The sequence below is a fragment of the Astyanax mexicanus genome, chromosome 9 (genome assembly GCF_023375975.1).
Source record: "Astyanax mexicanus isolate ESR-SI-001 chromosome 9, AstMex3_surface, whole genome shotgun sequence".
NCBI classification, from domain to species: Eukaryota; Metazoa; Chordata; class Actinopteri; order Characiformes; family Acestrorhamphidae; genus Astyanax; species Astyanax mexicanus.
This window is the reverse complement of record NC_064416.1, coordinates 44,335,001-44,353,773: the sequence shown is the minus strand read 5'-3', so window position 1 is coordinate 44,353,773 and position 18,773 is coordinate 44,335,001. Positions and strand designations below refer to the sequence as shown.

Here is an 18,773-nt window from a genome sequence, read left to right as displayed (position 1 = left end):
CAGTGACGACTTTCTTCTTTAGAACGTTCCAAACAGTTGCAGGGGCTATAGATAATTTTTGAGCAATGGTTCTGATTGTTTTTCCATCTTCTCACAGCTCTTTGGTTTTCATGTTGGATACTACTCTAAATCTAAATGCACAGTCTGCACAGATAAAACCCAAATCTGAAACTGAACATCGATCAATGTATCGGGACAACAACTAGGCAACAAAACACACCTGACAGTCACGTGTTTCAATACCTGGAAATGAAAGCTGAAATTTTGATTTTATTGTGTCATATTCATCTTTTAATGACAAACCCAAACCCCAGTCTACAGCAGAAATAGAGGGATTGGCTTCACAGTTTCAACAGTATTTTAGACATGTGCGACACTGTAAGTAAGCATCCCTGTTAGGGCTGCCACAAACGATTATTTTTATAGTCGACTAATCACCGATTATTTTTTATGATTAGTCGACTAATCGGATCATACGTTAATTGAATATAAAACACAGTTTATCACAATAGAATGCAGCTGCTATTATACAACCAACATTAGATTTCAGCTATATGCTAACCAAAAATAAAAACAATTAAAATCATAGTTCATTAAACCTTTAATGAAATATGCAGCTTGTTGTAACAGACAATTATTTTACTGTTTAGCATAAAGTGTAAACAACTGTGTAAAATAAGGATAAGGCACTGGCATTTATGAAACATCTCAACCGTGAGGTTGTTTGAACTATTATGAAAAAAAAGTATATTAATAAAAAATGCCCCTCTGTCCAGATATTGTGTACATTACCGTACACAGGGCAGCGGTCTGCACAGATCTGATTGGCAGAGGAGAGCGTTTGGTGATTTTACACCACACATGACTGATCTGTGAGTTTACTGCACCGAAAAGCACTGAAAACAGAAGCCACTGTCAGAATGAAATCCTTCTCTGTAGTTTATCGGTTTGGGACAGCATTTGTGACAACGTCTGGGTCCGGATCCGGATCGCGGTCCGCCTATTAGTGACCTCTGTTTTAAAGCTATCAAGATGAGTAAGTTAAGTACTAAGTTAACGCTCTGTTTACGCTAATTTTAGCAGCTAAATAGCAATTTAGCTTCTTCGTCATTTAATCAGCCACAACATGCCTCCTTTTCAGGTGCTTGTGCATCGCGGTTGTGCTGCCGAGGAAGGCAAGTTCTTCATTGCAGATATTGCATTGCACGCGTTTCACTTTTATTTTCTTGGTGATCCCACACTTTTGAGTTCTGTAGCGGGGTAGCCATGAAACCAGAGCCTGTTTGTATAATGTCCTGAGATGTCGTCCACTACCTACCCCGGTTTCCACTACTGCGCATGTGCGTCCAGGACAGAAAGGCAGTCGCAGCAGTTTGGAGAGAAAAACAAAGAAAAAAAAAAAAACGACTAATCGACTATTAAATTAGTCGTCGACTATTTTAATAGTCGACATAATCGTGACTAGTCGACTAATCGTGGCAGCCCTAATCCCTGTGTTTGCATGTTGTGTTGTGTGTGTGTGTGTGTGTGTGTAGGTGCTGGTGATTGGTGGTGGTGTGGCTGGTCTGGCAGCAGCAGGAGCAGCAAAGTCAATGGGAGCCATTGTAAGAGGCTTTGACACCAGGTGAGTGTGAAGATCTCTGAACTCATTTTTCATTGAAAACTTACTTTATTTAAGAATATCTAAAATGTCCTTATGCTTCTGATTCCCCTGCTTCTCCTGTTAGACCAGCAGCTCTGGAGCAGTTTAAGTCTTTCGGGGCGGAGCCTCTGGAGGTGGACGTGGCGGAGTCCGGTGAAGGAGTCGGCGGCTATGCTAAAGAGATGTCTAAAGAGTTTATAGAGGCGGAGATGGCCCTTTTTGCCAAGCAGTGCAAAGATGTGGACATTCTGATCAGCACCGCACTCATTCCTGGTTAAAACACACACACACACACTTACTGCAAAAAGCTAAATATTAGCAATTAAAATTCTAATTTCAAGGCAATAAATCTTATTTTTTCTTTGATTAGACTTTTTGTCTTTGATAAGACTTTTTTTTTTTTTTTTGCTTATTTTAGGTATTATTATCTTAATCTTACTTAGAAGTTTCACCTTATTTTAAGTAACTTGATCTTAAAATAAGCAGAAAAAGTGACGAGTCAAGTTTTTCTGATTCTCGTGTCCAACATTTTTTGCTTGATTTAAGTCTTACTTCACTCAGTTTGATTGATATTGCGTATTTTGAGAAATCTTACAAAAAAAAATTAACTTAACTCATTGACCGATTGTTGGTTTGCTTAATATAAGCACATACATCTCAATTTACATATATTTCCTCTAGTTTTTGTAATGGATTTTTAGAGTTTAGAATTATTACTTCGGCTGTATTTATTTATTTATGTGTAAGTTTCGAGGAGCTGAAGTGTATTTATGTTTGTTTTGTGTGTGTGTGTGTGTGTTGTGTGTGTGTGCATTAGGTAAGAAAGCCCCCGTGCTGATCAGCAGGCAGATGGTGGAGACTATGAGGGATGGATCAGTAGTGGTGGATTTGGCTGCTGAAGCTGGAGGAAACATTGAGACCACCAAACCTGGAGCTCTGCACGTTCACAAGGTCAGAAAACACACACACACACACACACACACACACACACACACTGTGTCTTTTTGACAGTACTGTTCATTTTGCAGCTCAGTTCATACTTATTTAAAAGGGGGAACTCTAGCTCTTTCTTGGGTGGTCCTGATGAGTGCCAGTTTCATCATAACTTTTTTGATGGTAGATTTAAACCTGACGTGTTTCAGTAAGTAGAGCATTAAATCTTAGATCTTCTTAACTACAATTCTGAGATGTTTGAATGAGTGAAATCTGCTCAGAATGATGTTAATGAACAGTGCAGCATGGAAGAAGCATGGTCCTGTTATTTAAGAAAACAAATACTGTGCTGAATTTTCTGATTTCAGCCCCCAAAAGTCTTTATTATTGTCTTGCCTGGTGACCAGTGATGTCAGTAACGCGTTACTCTAATCTGACCCTTTTATTCAGTAACGAGTAATCTAACGCGTTACTATTTCCAATCCAGTAATCAGATTAAAGTTACTTATTTAAGTCACTGTGCGTTACTCTCTCTCTCCCTCCACCTCATCTCCTCCACACACACACACACACACACACACACACACACACACACACACACACACACACACCGCTCCCTTACCCATTCCCCCTCCGCTCTTCCCCAATCACACGCGTCTCGCTTTCTCCCCTGTCTCTCTCTCTCGCGCTTGGCGTGTCTTTAGTTTCCGCCCGTTTTCGTTTTTCGCCAGTTCTCGGGTTTCGCCAGTATCTCTTTATAAAGGCGTTTTTTTTTTGCGGCCGCGTCCCAATTCACTAGCCAGGGCAGCGGTCTGCCACAAATTTCCGGTGCTTTAAATGAACACTGTCAGAATTAAATCTTTCTCAGTAGTTGGGTCCGGTATGGGTCCGTATTGGACAACGTCTGGGTCCGGACCCGGACCCCAGTCTGCAAATATGTGATCCCTGGCCTCGACCATATACACGGTTCTGTTTTATAAAACCACTCCTTGCTGCCCTGCAGAGAACAACAAGTTCAATGTTCAGTTTTACAGTGTTAAATATGTCAGGTCAAGAAAGACTTTCTTTATTTTATATATTTTTTATAAAAACAAGTATTTATGTTTAGTAAAATCAAGAAAGACCATATATATATATATTTTTTTTATATGTTAAGTTAATTTTTTTTTTTTATTAAAAATATATATATTTTTTAGGAAATAGTTCAACTTAATAGAGATAAATTGTTGCTTTTAAAAATGCATTTTACAATAAAGGGAGTATTGGCAAAACTGGTTATAATGTTAATGTTAAGGCGGCGGGAGGTGGTGTCTGCAGCTGCTGAAAGTAACTAATAAAGTAACTTGTAAAGTAACTTAGTTACTTTTAAAATCAAGTAATCCATAAAGTAACTAAGTTACTTTTTAAAGGAGTAATCAGTAATTGGATTACTTTTTCAAAGTAACTATACCATCACTGCTGGTGACTGCACAACAGTGTAGTTAGACAAATTCCGGGGTGTGCAGCACGGCAACGTGAAGTATAAACTGATGCAGATGAGTGAAGGAGTGGTGTAAGCACCCTCGCAGGCCAGTGCTGCATGACTATAACATTCTAACTAGTTTGAATTTTTTACACGATCACAGTGAAAATTGTTACTTTGCTATATTGTGACTATTACATCTATTAAAGCTTTAAAGGTCTCATTCCATCGTTTTTCATTCATTTTAAAACGTCTAGTTGTGGTCTCTAGAATAAATGAATGCCTTGTGAGCTGTTTTTTGTCAAAAAAGAGAAAGTGCTCCGGTATAACGGTGCTTTAGTCCCATAGAGGAGTGGGCGGGGAGAAACGACAAGTTTTCAGCTCTTTTGGGGCCATGAAAACTAATTCACGGGCTTATGTAGACACAGTGCTTTTTCTGATCAACTTGTTTTTCTGCATTTTTTATTTTTTTTTTACTAGCTACTGCAGACAATTGAGGTTGAGGAACACTTTCATGTGCAGCAACATATACAACTCAGAGAGACCTATAGTATTTCACAAAGAACAAGAAAATTGGATTTTAGCGGAAGGGCACCTTTAAATAAAACAAAAAATTGTGTAGGGTGGAGTTTTTCTACACTTTTAATTAATTGGTTTTTAGAATGATAGTTATAAGTTCGGTTTTAAGTTGCTTTGCCGGGTGTTGTGCTGAATTCTGAATTCTGATTGTGATTCAGAATGAGTATATGCCCTCCGCAGCAGAATGTGTGTAAAAGATTTTCCTCAGATTCCTTTTATTTCTGTTCATAAATAAGGGTTAATCTACTGTTACAGTAAATAAATTAATTTTCTGTCTAGTCAATTGAGTTTAAACTGCTGTATGAAACACTTTTACGTCAAGAGAAGTCAGCTTCTGGCACAACACCAATTCTTTTACCTCTGGTTTTGGTTGGACCAAACTCTGGTTCTTTGGTCCAGATCGTGGTTCACGCCCCCTTGCACACCTGACACTTTGGTTCAGATCCGAACTGAACAGGTGTGAAAGTGCCCTTACGGCTGGTGGTAGATGGACATCATGGCATGAAATGAGCAGCTTAGATCCCTGCACAAGGAATTGCATGTTTGGATTTGTCTCTTGGGTTCATAAAATCGATGTCTCTTTCTCTCATTCGTTGCAGGGGGTGACCCATATCGGTTACACTGACCTGCCGAGCCGAATGCCCACCCAGGCCAGCACTCTGTACTCCAACAACATTCTGAAGCTACTGAAGGCCATCAGCCCCGATAAAGAGTACTTCCACTTCCAGCCTGTAGAACAGTTTGACTATGGCACACTGGAGCACGTGATCAGAGGAACCATGGTCATGCAGGTCAGAGGGGTATAGAGGGTTTATAAAAACACTGATCTGTGGATCAGTGATAGATATTTACTCCTGAAACTGAATAATTCATAATTCTTTTAATACCATTTATTACAGAATAAACAATGATTGAGCAGGAGTCCCAATACTTTTGGTTGAATAAAAAATATTTATTTCATTACCTGATTGTAGGAGGGCCGTAATCTTTTCCCCGCCCCTCTGCCCAAGACTTCCCCTCCTCAAGCACCAGCCAAACCCAAAACAGTAGCGGAGCTGGAGGCGGAGAAAAAAGCAGTGATTTCACCATTCAGGAAAACATTGACATCAGCTGGAGTTTACACAGCAGGTCTTAATATTACACACACACACACATATTGATGATAGGATGTACAGTATAGAAACGCACAAAAGAGTTTTAGCCCTGAGACACTCCATTATTCTGTGCTTTACTCACAAACTAGTAGGAGAAGCTAAGATTTACGCCACAGTGACTTTAATGATCATCATAAATAAGTATAATTTTCTGTGTTAAAGAAAAAGTAGCAAAAAAAAGTATGCAAACCCTTTGTAATTTCATGTTGTTCTGCATACATTTGTCATTAAACGTTATTTAATCTTTATTCAATTCAAGGGTATTGACAAATATAATGTGCCTAAAAATGACATGTTTTACAGTGTTTTTACTTTGGTTACACACAAAATGTGGAACTATGCACACAAATTTCAAAAACATGAAGCTCATGTGTCACATTGTGACTCTAAACTGCTAAACTTTGAGCACAATTCCACATGTTCTCACTCAAATATCCTTCTAAATCACAGCTTTACAAATCACTCAACACAAACTGCATCATTTAGTACACCTTGCTCACCTAAGAATCACTGACCTTCAGATACATGAATAATAAATACATTTTTGTTACCTCTTTGTGTGTGAACTGATTTTCCTCATCATGTTTCTCATTGTACTTACATACGTTTGCAATAAACTACATACAGTAAAAATAGCTTACATTTGTGTCGCATATACATGTAGTACTGTAATGCTATATGGGGTCCTACACCACACCAAATAAATATAAAGAACAGAAAGCCAACATGTTTCTATAGACTTCAATAGCATTTGAATTTGTACAGTGGCTTCATGAAGTCAAAAACACAACTAAAAACTTCTGATAACAGAGCTCTGAATTTATCATGTCAGTGTTTATTTGATGCTCTGCAGGAGATATATAGTATATAAATAGCTGTTTGTGTTGTTTTGGTGGAAGGAATCAGTTTTGCTAGAGATTTGTGGAGTTTCAACAAAGCAGTTCATCATTTTCAGATTGTGTTTAGAGTTTTAAAAAACTGAGCCAAGTTTCTAGAAATGCGATTAAACATTTGGCAAAAACTTTAATTGGGAACAACCTTAAAACTCATAGTGCTAGTGTAAAAAGCATGTGAACTCTTGTGCTAATAAGTTAGGTGTTAGCATATCTAGAGTCTTGCTTAGTTTGGAGGTACAGAATCAAGCTAATCAGACTTTCTGAGTTTGCTTCGCACATGAAGGATATGCATATGTGAGCCATGCCACAGCAAAAAGAAGTGTTAGTGCAGTCAGTGTTCAGTAACTGTTCTTTAAAAGTAAATGAGAGAACTGTGAGTGTGTATGTAATGTGTGTGTGTGTGTGTGTGTGTGTGTGTGTGTACAGGTGTGTCTACAGTCCTGGGGTTGGGGATCATCTCCCCCAATGCAGCGTTTACACAGATGGTGACGACCTTTGGCCTGGCCGGTATAGTGGGATATCACACCGTGTGGGGGGTCACTCCTGCCCTGCACTCTCCACTGATGTCTGTTACCAACGCCATCTCAGGTCAGTCTCTCTTCCTGTCTGTCTGTCTCTCTCTCTCTCTCTCTTTCCGTCTCTCTCGCTCTCTGTCTCTCTTTTGCTCTCTCTCTGTGTCTGTCGCTCTCAGTCTCTCTCTCTCTCTCTCTCTCTCTCTCTCTCTCTCTCTCTCTGTCAGTCACTCTCTCTCTCTCTCTCTCTCTCTGTCTGTCTCTCTTCACCTTTTCTCTCTCTCTGTCAGTCACTCTCTCTGCCTCTCTCTCTGTGTCTGTAGCTCTCTCTCTCTTTCTGTCTCTCTCTCTCCATCTCTCTCTCTGTCTCTCTTCACAAAAGTGAAGGATAATAAATAAATTACAATATGTGACAAAGAGAACTAAATTAATGTACATATACTTTATGTAATAATGTATATAGTTATATGAGTAGGGTGGTTTAGTGGAGTGTGGGGCTCTGGTTTCTCAGGGTGCGGCAGCTGTGTACTCTCTGTCTCTCTCTCTCTCTCTCTCTCTGTCTGTCTCTGTCTCTCTCTGTTTCTTTCTGTCTCTCTTTTGCTCCTTCTTTGTCTCTCTCTATCTCTCTCTTTCTTGCATACACACACACACACACTGTAATGATTAATTTAAGCTAATTTAAGATGATGGTGGTGACTGTAATGAAGATGATTATGCTGATGAGGGTGATTGTGATGATGACAGGTGGAGGTTGTGGTGTTGATGATAAGGCTGTGAGGATGATGGAAAAGTTGGTGATGGTGAGGATGCTGCTGCTGATGGTGGTGATGATAATGTGAGGATAAAGATGATAACTGTAATTATGTTGAGGGTGGCGATGATTAGGATGATGATAATAATGATGAGTTATTAGAATGGTGATGATGTGGAGGACTGGGGTTTTTGATAATGGCAAGAATGATGATGGTGTAATCTTGGGGATTATGGTGAGGATGGCAATGATTGGAATGAAGATACAGCTGATCATGGTAAAGGTGATGAATTTGGTGGAAATAGTGATGGTGATGATAATGGTAAGGATGTGATAATGGTGAAGATAGTGATGACTGGGATGGTTGTAAGAATGATGATGATGAGGACTGGGATATTTGATGATGGTAAGGATGATAGAGATGGGGCGTCGAGTGGTCCAGCGGTCTAAAGCGCTGCCACTAGGAGCAGGAGGTTGCAGGTTTGAACCCCCGCTCATGCAGCTTTGCCATCAAGAATTGGCCCTGCTCCCTCTGGGTGGGTAGATGGCGCTCTCTCCCCACATCACTTCTAGGGTGATGTTGATCCGCACAGGGCTTCTGTGAGCTGATGTATCAGAACCGAGCCGCTGCGCTTTCCTCCAAGCGTTAGCGCTGTGATGCTACTGCAGCATCTCGAAAAGAAGGGGTGTCTGACTTCACATGTATCAGAGGAAGCATGTGTTAGTCTTCCCCCTCCAGGTGTGTTGGGGCATCACTAGTGATAGGGGGAGTCCTAGTGAGTGGGTTGGGTAATTGACTGTGCTAAATTGGGGAGTAAATGGGAAAAAAATTGAAATAAAATAATACAAAAAATAGAAAGGATGATGGTGATAGTGTGATTATAGTAAGGATGAACAGCTTACTATAGGATGTAAGGATGAACAGCTGGTCATGGTTATAGTGAAGATGGTGGGAATAGTGATGGTGGTGATAATGGTAGAGATGTGCATGTTATGCATGTGATGACGGTGATAATGGTTTAATAATTAAATAATGAACAATGGAGATAATGGTGATGGGGACGATGACAGTGGTGGTAAGGACGAGCTAATGATAAGAATGGTTTGATGATAATTATGATGGAGATGATTATGTTAATAAGTATAATGATGATAGTGATTGTGAGAATGTGGGTGATGTTGAGCATATGATGACAGTGATGATGAGGATGATGTATAATTGTAATAACGGTGATGATGTGTGTGTGTGTGTGTGTGTGTGTGTGTGTTCAGGTCTGACTGCAGTAGGTGGACTGGTGTTAATGGGTGGTGGTCTCACTCCCTCAACTCTGCCTGAGTCTCTGGCTCTGCTGGCAGCCTTTGTTTCTTCTATCAACATTGCAGGTATGTATTAAACACTCCTCTTTGTAACCAAAATTTAAATATAAAAATATTTTTTTTTAACAATAAGTTCATTTATTAAGGGACAAATCTATCCAAACTCTATACACCATTTTTCTCAGTCTTTTTCTTATTATTAACTAATTGACACTGACATTATTGAGACCTTTGTTCTGGATTCTTTTGTGACCTCCTGGATGAGTTGTTCATGCCCTTTTGGAGTAATGTCAGTAGGCAAGTCACTCCTGGGAAGGTTCACCAGTGTTCCATGTTTTCTCCTTTACAGCTCTCACTGTGATCCGCTGGAGTCTCAAAGATTTAGAAATTACTTTGTAATCTTTTTCAGACTGATAGATGATCAAAGACTTTGTTTCCTTATTTTCTTGTTTTCTTATTTTGAAGTTGAAATATAATGTGCTGCTTTTTGAGATCTTTTATCTGCTTCATGATGTAAGAATTTAAGTGATTTCTTGATTCTACAGGTCTGGCAGTAATCAGGCCTGGTTGTGGTTAGTAGTAGTGAAATTGAACTTCCTAATGTGTGTGTTTCAGGTGGTTTTCTCATCACTCAGAGGATGTTGGACATGTTTAAGAGGCCCACCGACCCCCCAGAGTATAACTACCTCTATGGCATTCCTGCAGCCGTGTTTGTGGGGGGATACGGGGCATCTCTCGCCAGTGGCTACAGCATTGAGCAGGTTTGTGTGTTTGTATGTGTGTATCAGTTTGGTAAAGACTTGGCCTGTCAAGTCATCCTGTACTCAACTTAGTACATATACACTATAGTGCCAAAAGTATTTGCTCGCCTGCTTTGCTGCATTTGTTAATGTAAGGCTTGGTGGATGGAGCTGCTCAGCCATGGAAACTCTTCATTTCATGATCCTTTCTACACTCTACTGTTGTTGATCTGATCTGAATCAGAGACTGTAAAAAAACGCTGTGTCTCTGTTCCCATTAATTCAATGAAAATGAAGACAAAATCTTCCTCCATATTGGTGATCCTGATACCCGAGTCTCTTTTTGTCACAGCTTAAGGTATCTTCAACAAAAATTAATCTCTGTATTAAAGACATATCAAACACATCCAAACTCTCTATGTTCTGTCCTGTGTTCATTTTCCTTGTGTCACACAGAATAAAGCATGAATCAGAGGTCTAATGTTCGTTCATTCTAGTAATTATTAAAAGCTTGTTTCACTCTAACAGTGGTTAAATATGTCTGATTCTCTTTGTTTGTGTGTGTCTGTCCAGATGATGTACCTGGGTTCTGGGATGTGCTGTGTTGGTGCTCTGGCTGGTCTATCTGCTCAGGGCACCAGTCGACTTGGAAACACCCTTGGCATGATTGGTGTGGCCGGCGGCATCGCCGCCACACTGGGCGCGCTCAAACCATCCCCCGAGCTCCTGTCACAGATGTCCCTCGCCATGGCGACAGGAGGCACTCTGGGTAATACTGAGCATACCAGTGATTCATTGGCTATGTTGGTAGTAGGGCTGGGCAAAATATTGAGATTTTGAGTAATATCAATATACAGGGGTTGGGCAATGAAACTGAAACACCTGTTATTTTAGTGTGGGAGGTTCCATGGCTAAATTGGAGCAAATTGGACAAATTGTTGGGGCAGCATACCACCAAGAAGGACCAACCACATCCAACAGGATGTGGACGCTGTAAGAGGAAGCTGTCTGAAAGGGATGTTCGGGTGTTAAACAGGATCGTATCCAAAAAACATAAAACCACGGCTGCTCAAATCACGGCAGAATTCAATGTGCACCTCAACTATCCTTTTTCCACCAGAACTGTCCGTCACTACAATAAATTATTGTGCTCTAAAACCAGGTGTTTCAGTTTCACTGTTTAACCCCTGTATATATCGATGCTATTAATATATACTATGCTGCATTTACCTGATCACACCTCACTTCCAGGCAACCACGCCCATCAGTGTAGATTCAATTACCAACCTCTGCTGTTATTTTTACAACGGTGCGGGCACAAGGTGTGAAAATAGACTATTGACGGAGTGAAAGATAGCAACGAGCATTGCAACACGTCTTGCACAGGGTGTACAATAGTGCCCACAGTGTTTATACAGCAAAAAAAAAAATTAATATTAAAATGAAGGAAAAGGGACCTGTCCAAACATCGTAGAAACAAATTGTGGCCAAAGGAAATCTAAAAATCAACAAAAACATCTAAAGCATAATGAAAAACAAAACTAAAGCATGCAAGCCCCCCAAAAAAAACAACAACAGAAAGTAGTCTTCTGATGAGATCTGTAGCCCCACCCACTATCTCTCAACCATCGGAATAGCACGTCACAATTGCAAGATTTTTGGGAAGGTACAACTATCATTAACAGATGGATATAAAATCGGTCCATAGACTTTTGATTCTCTTTAGAAACATTTAGCTGAAAAAAAAATGGTAGAAAATGTGAAAAAAATAAAATTTAAAAATCAGTGAAAGTGAAGAATATAGCTTCTATAAAAGGTCTGTAAAGAAGCATTTGTACCTAACGCTATTAAACATATCAATGCTCTCACAAATTTCTATTTTAAAGAGCCACTAAACCCTAAACCATACATTTTTTCATTAATAGCTAAAATGTGTTCCTTTTGAAATAATGAAACATTCCAGTCCTGCTTAAAATGGTAATTCCTGCCTCTTTAGTGCCTTCTCAAGTTAAACTTTGTTATAGGAGAAGAAAATGTGTTATTATGTTATTATCATGCTATAAGGGAGTACAGGTTAGTCAATCAAAAGAGTTTAAATACAGTACATACATGCTAGTGAAATAAGAGCATGCATTTTTTAACATGTAGTTCTTCTTTGAACACTTGCTGACCTTTATTGATTTTTTGATTATTTTGATAAGAGATCTCCTGTTGTGTTGTGTAATCTTTCTCAGGTCTGACCATCGCTAAGCGGATCGAGATCTCAGACCTGCCTCAGCTCGTGGCTGCGTTCCACAGCCTGGTGGGTCTGGCCGCTGTACTCACCTGTATTGCGGAGTTCATGATCGAGCACCCTCACCTTGACGCTCACCCAGCAGCTAACGTGGTGAAGACTGTGGCCTACCTGGGCACCTACATTGGTGGCGTGACCTTCACCGGCTCACTTATCGCCTACGGCAAACTTCAAGGTGGGATTTCAAAATAAGAGTTAATTTTAGCTGGGTTTTTTTACACATACAGTACAGGCCAAAAGTTTGCACACCTTCTCTTTTTCAATGTGTTTTCTTTATTTCCATGACTATTTACATTGTAGATTCTCACTGAAGCATCAAACTATGAATGAACATAACTTTGTTTTTTGATAATCTAGTTTCTTCAAAATAGCCCCCCTTTGCTCTGATTACTACTTTGCACACTCTTAGCATCATTCTCTCAATGAGCTTCAAGAGGTGGTCACGTGAAATGAAAAGTTTTCCAACAGTCTTGAAGGATGAAGGAGTTCTCAGAGGTGTTAATTAGCACTTGTTGGCTCTTTGTCTTCTTCACTCTGTGCTCCAGCTCACCCCAAACCATCTGGATTGGGTTCAGGTCCGGTGACTGTGGAGGTTCAGCTCATTTTTTGTTAAGTACATAAAAACTCCACATGTGTTCATTCATAGTTTTGATGCTTCAGTGAGAATCTACAATGTTAATAGTCATGAAAATAAAGAAAACGCACTGAAACAGAGAAGGTGTGTCCAAACTTCTGGCCTGTACTGTACATGTTTGTTTGCTTTAAATACAAAAACAAAACCGAAAAGACCCCCACTCCCCACTTCAGTGCTGCTGTACCATACAACAAATGCACTTGCATACAAATGCACTCATTGTCTTTTTTTAAAAACAGATTTTTTTTTGCTAAACAGATACAAACAAAAGCACCAATAGGGTCTTTTATAGGTTGTCTCACCCATACATCTGCTACTCAGCTGTTTATCACCTATCACTAGTGATGCTTTAACACCAGGAGGGTGAAGACTAGCATATGCCTCCTCTGATACATGTGAAGTCAGACTCCGCCTCTTTTTGAGCTGTTGCTGATGCAGCATTACTGAGTAGCATCACAGAGCTAACGCTTGGAGAAAAGCGCAGCGACTCGGTTCTGATACATCAGCTCACAGATGCAGCCTTCTGCTGATCCACATCACCCTAGGGGGCTTTATTTTAGGGAGATGTCTAGAGGCAAGCCATCAATTGTGCAGCTTGATTAAGGGTGTGTCAGTGTGTCTTTGCTATCATAATGACGGGAAAAGTACTCCTTGCCTGGGTTGAAACATGCAAAATGTGTGTACTATTTTTTTTAAATAATTATTGATGTGTTTTCAGAGTCACTTGCCATTCCCTTTAAGAGCTGGGTGTGTTCTGACTTTGGCAGATTGCTATTTTAATGGCACAACTACCTTCTTAGCAGAGGAAACTGATTGGCTTATTCACGCTTGTTCATTCTGTTTATTGTTGATGTAAAAGTTTGCATAGCTGCCAACAGACATGCACTATGGGTTTGAGCACTGCTGCATGTTCATGTGTTTGTAACAAGCAGGGGTTTACGTGCATTGGGGATGTGCCTGTGTTGACAATTCACTGCCAAGATAGCAATGAACGTCAGACAGTTGATGTCTGTCTAGGTTGTTTTCAGTCAGTGGAGCACCTGTGTTTTCTGTTACCAAGATAGCAATATGCCAGAAATGTACCTGAAAACATCTCACTTCCAGACCAACACGGTTATTTGCGTAGATATATTCACAAGCCCGGTTGCTATTTAAGTGATGCAGGCAGAAGGTGTGAAACTAGACTGTTGAGGAGGTGTAACATAGCAATGAGCATCACAATGCGCCTTGCACATATGATGCTCATACATGCACATATATGTCTTATGTATTCCATAATTTTGGCTCAGCAGTTCCTGTTTATTCAGATAGCTAATTGTTATTGTGTGTGTGTTTGTGTAGGTGTTCTGAACTCAGCTCCTCTGCTGCTTCCTGGGCGTCACATGCTGAACGCCTCTCTGTTAGCAGCGTCGGTGGGAGGGATGATTCCTTTCATGCTGAGTGACAGTTACGCCACCGGTCTGGGCTGCCTGCTCACCGTCTCCGGCCTGTCTGGGGTCATGGTTAGTAAAAATAAATCTTTTTTAAAGTTCTAATAAAATAATATACGTTCTAGAATTCATTATCTATCATCTATCTTTATATTTGACAGTAAAAACATACTGCCCCCTACAATTTCTGTAGTGTACTGCAGTTTGTCAGAATAATGGCGTGGATCAAGTAAAGGTTATAGAGCACCCCAAATATTTATAAACAGTTTGTTAGATTGCTCATATGGATCATATTGAAATTATAGTGCTTTATGAAGCACATCAGGTTAAAAAGTTATGGCTTTGTTGAACAATCCAACAGCCGTTTTTAATGTTAACTATGTAATACATGGACCAAAAATCTTTTTAAAAAAATATATTTAAATGTTTTATATAAATATAATGTCACCATTTTACATTTTTGCCTAAATCATCTTCTCATGATGTATAATTCCGAAAAAAAAACATTCCAAACAGTGGTAATATATAGAAAATATCTTTTTTTTTTTTTTTAGATTAATTGCATAAGTCAAAATGTCATGGATGGACAGAACTCGGACATGCAGATGAGAAATTAATACTTTATTAAATAAAGTAATGACTCAAGGGGTGGTCAAATCTAGCAGGCTCGATACCGGTTAGCAGGAGTCGAACAAACAGAAAAAAAAGTTTGCAGCAATTGACAAACGTGGGCAATTTGTAAAGTGGGTAACCCAGCCAATACTGGGCGAAGAGTGAGTGGAATGAGGGTGACTATATACTGGGGTGAACAGGTGAAATCAATATTTAGGTGACTGACTTTCTGCAAGTGCTGTGTCCAGTGTCAGGTGACTGTGTGAGGGATTGATATTAGTGTGAGGTGCATTCTGGATATTGTAGTCTAGAGGCTGGAAAGTTACAAGAGTACAAGATACAGTGCTTTCGATGCCAGGCGTGACATAAAAGTGTGACTTAAGCTCATTTATTATTCCTAAGCAGAACAAAATGTGATTTAGGCAATTTTAATAGCTTTCCAACTAATTTCAGCAATTAGGGGTTGTCCCCAATCAGAAATCAGGGGTCGGCAATAGGCAGCACCACTGGCCAGATGTAGCCTACAAGCATGAAACATCTGGCCTGTGAGGCTGTTTGAACTATAATGAACGATAATGAAAAAAAAAATAAATAAATAAAATGCTTCTCTGGTGGGCTTTTGTTTACATTCCTCCCCTGTCTCTCTCTCTGTCGCGCTCAGTGTGACTTTAGTTTCTGCCCGTTCTCATTTTTTTCTCCTTATAAGGCCATTTTTCCATTTTCTTCTTGGGTTTATCTGATTTAAGATCAACCCTTCTGCAATTGGGTTCAACAACCCTCTGGGCTGGAGAGCTACTAGTTTGTAGCACTCCATCCCATTACACTTCATTTTACAAAAGCGATTTTTTTTGTAGCCCGCCACGTAATGGCTTGGAAAATATCTGACCAAACCTAATTGCCGACCCCTGGTGTACAGTCTACTTTTTATTAGCAAAGGCTAAGTACTATGAATACTGCATAGTTGTTTAGTATTTTGAATGAGCTTTAGGAAGTTTTTTTTTCATCTGCAATTTAAGTAAAATTAAGTCCATAAAGGTTAATAATGAGGATTGTTTCTGGTTGGTTCAACTGCTCCACTGTATGATGAACTTTCCTCTTAAACCATAACAACTTAAATAGCCATAAAAACTATCGTCTGTTTTGTGTTTCCTGAAAAGCTTGAAGTCTTATATGATATGATATAAAGTATAGAACAGATCTGTGGTTGTGTGTGCAGGGTGTAACGCTGACTGCGGCTATAGGGGGCGCTGATATGCCGGTCGTTATCACGGTGCTGAACAGTTACTCCGGCTGGGCTCTGTGTGCTGAGGGCTTCCTGCTGGACAATAACCTGATGACCATCGTGGGCGCTCTGATTGGCTCGTCTGGTGCCATCCTCTCATACATCATGTGTGTGGTGTGTAAACTGACTATCATTAATTAACATTACACAAATTACTCAACGCTGGATGTTCTAATAGCTCTCACTATGGTTCTATTTCCCTTTAAGTAGCTTTTAAATTTTAAACACTATTTTATTATTGTAAAGGGTGTTTGCTTGACCTTAAATCCTTACAGTAGACTTATAATTACACAGTTCCAGTCTAGTTTCATATATTGTAAATACATTCTGAAGTGATTCAGACTATATAGGAATACAAAGTGAATCATGTAGTAACTGGTAATTCTGATGAACTTGTCCTATGCAACAGATGAAACTCTTGCTCTTCCTTACCTGGGGCAGTCCTGATGAGGGCCAGTTTCATCATAACATTTTTGATGGTCTTTGTGACTGCACTTGAGGATTCTTACAAAGTTCATGATTTTTGTTTGATTGACTGACCTTCATTTCTTAAATATTTTTTTCTTTACTTAGTTGAGTATTAATTAATATCCATAATCTGGATTAGAACATCACTCACTGAATATTCAACTGATGCTCTCAAACACATTAAGAGACAAGAATTTTAAGTAATTAACTCTTGACGAGTTCAGCCCAGCTGTTAACTGAAAGTCTGAATTCCAGGTGACTCTACCTTATAAAACTGACTGAGAAAATCCAGCACAGATTTGTAAAACTGTCTAATCTAAGCAAGAGGTGCTACTTTGAAGAATCTAAAATATAAAACATATTCTGGTTTGTTCAACATGATCTAGTCGAAAAAAGTAGATTAAAATATACTAAGCATTATTATTATGCTATAGTGCACTAAAGTGTTCTTGTAGCCACATTATTATTAATCAGTATATTTAAAGAGTGATAAAAATAGAACAACTTATTTTGTACTTATTATACTTTAATTACAGTATAAAAATAGTAGAAAAGTCTTACTTAAGTGTACTTAACTGTACTAAAATATAACTATTTTAAATATACTTAAGTTACATTTAAACATTTAAACTACTTCATGTATGTAACCCTACGTTTTACATATACTTACAGTAAAATTATAATACATTTAATAAGTATTACTGTATCACTATTATACACCATGTGTATTAGAAATGTATTAAGAATTGATTTTTTATGTATTTACAAGTGCAAATATGCTTCTTGTTCCTGTCTTTTGTAAGTAGCACACTTCTAGTATAGTTGGTTGAGTATAAAAATATATTTTAATATACTGTACTACAATTTGTAATGTGTTACAAATTTACTTCTAATTTTTTTAATTATTAGTAGTAATTTAATTTACTTTCTAAAAAGTTACAGGATACATTGTACTTTAAGTGAACTACTCTAACAGTTGTTTTTAACACACTTTGCCAAAGATTTACAAAAATATATTTGGAAATAAATATTTTAGAAGTATATTGAATTACATTAAACTAAAAGTGTACTTTATATTAGTCTATTTATTTAAAATACATTATATTGTACTTTTAAAAAGTGTGATCAAAGTTTAATTTCAAACATTTGATGAAAGCATAATATTAAGTACATAAATCTGTTTTTTACAGCATACTTAGACATTTCTCAATATGTTTTAAGTACAATTAAGTATCCTTTTTTCACCAGGTTGTTGTTCCATGTTTTTTTATATTAATCTAGAATGTAGAACATTTTAATATAATGAATTTAATGTGTGTCCAACTTTTGACTGGTACTACATACAGGGGTTGGAAAATGAAACTGAAACACCTGTCATTTTAGTGTGGGAGGTTTCATGGCTAAATTGGAGCAGCCTGGTGTTCAATCTTCATTAATTGCACATTATTCCACCAGTAAGAGCAGAGTGTGAAGGTTCAATTAGCAGGGTAAGAGCACAGTTCTGCTCTAAATATTGCAATGCACACAACATTATGGGGGACATACCAGAGTTCAAAAGAGGATAAATTGTTGGTGCACGTCTTGCTGGAGCATCTGTGACCAAGACAGCAAGTCTTTGTGATGCATCAAGAGCCACGGTATCCAGGGTAATGTCAGCATACCACCAAGAAGAACCAACCACATCCAACAGGATTAACTGTGGACGCTGTAAGAGGAAGCTGTCTGAAAGGGATGTTCGGGTGTTAAACAGGATCGTATCCAAAAAACATAAAACCACGGCTGATCAAATCACGACAGAATTCAATGTGCACCTCAACTCTCCTGTTTCCACCAGAACTGTCCGTCACCACAATCAATTATTGTGCTCTAAAACCAGGTGTTTCAGTTTCATTGTCCAACCCCTGTGTGTGTGTGTGTGTGTGTGTGTGTGTGTGTGTTGCAGGCAATGAACCGTTCTCTGCCTAACGTCATTCTTGGTGGATATGGAACCACATCTACTCTTGGTGGCAAACCTATGGAGATTGTGGGCACACACACCGAGGTCAATGTTGAGCAGACCATTGATATA

The 18,773-nt window shown here is 38.9% G+C and overlaps 1 protein-coding gene across 1 annotated transcript in view; it reads left to right on the top strand.

Annotated features, from left to right (window-relative positions):
- LOC107197439 (NAD(P) transhydrogenase, mitochondrial) overlaps nt 1-18,773 on the top strand; it is a 48,120-nt gene that overhangs the window by 10,046 nt on the left and 19,301 nt on the right. Inside the window, exons 5-17 of the mRNA XM_022687032.2 lie at nt 1,536-1,624; nt 1,728-1,915; nt 2,460-2,593; nt 5,216-5,407; nt 5,591-5,744; nt 7,093-7,254; nt 9,202-9,312; nt 9,862-10,007; nt 10,560-10,755; nt 12,221-12,454; nt 14,255-14,415; nt 16,172-16,351; nt 18,648-18,773. The exon at nt 18,648-18,773 is cut by the window's right edge and continues 34 nt beyond it. Coding sequence (XP_022542753.2) covers nt 1,536-1,624; nt 1,728-1,915; nt 2,460-2,593; nt 5,216-5,407; nt 5,591-5,744; nt 7,093-7,254; nt 9,202-9,312; nt 9,862-10,007; nt 10,560-10,755; nt 12,221-12,454; nt 14,255-14,415; nt 16,172-16,351; nt 18,648-18,773 — 2,073 coding nt within the window. The remainder of the gene's footprint in view (nt 1-1,535; nt 1,625-1,727; nt 1,916-2,459; nt 2,594-5,215; nt 5,408-5,590; nt 5,745-7,092; nt 7,255-9,201; nt 9,313-9,861; nt 10,008-10,559; nt 10,756-12,220; nt 12,455-14,254; nt 14,416-16,171; nt 16,352-18,647) is intronic.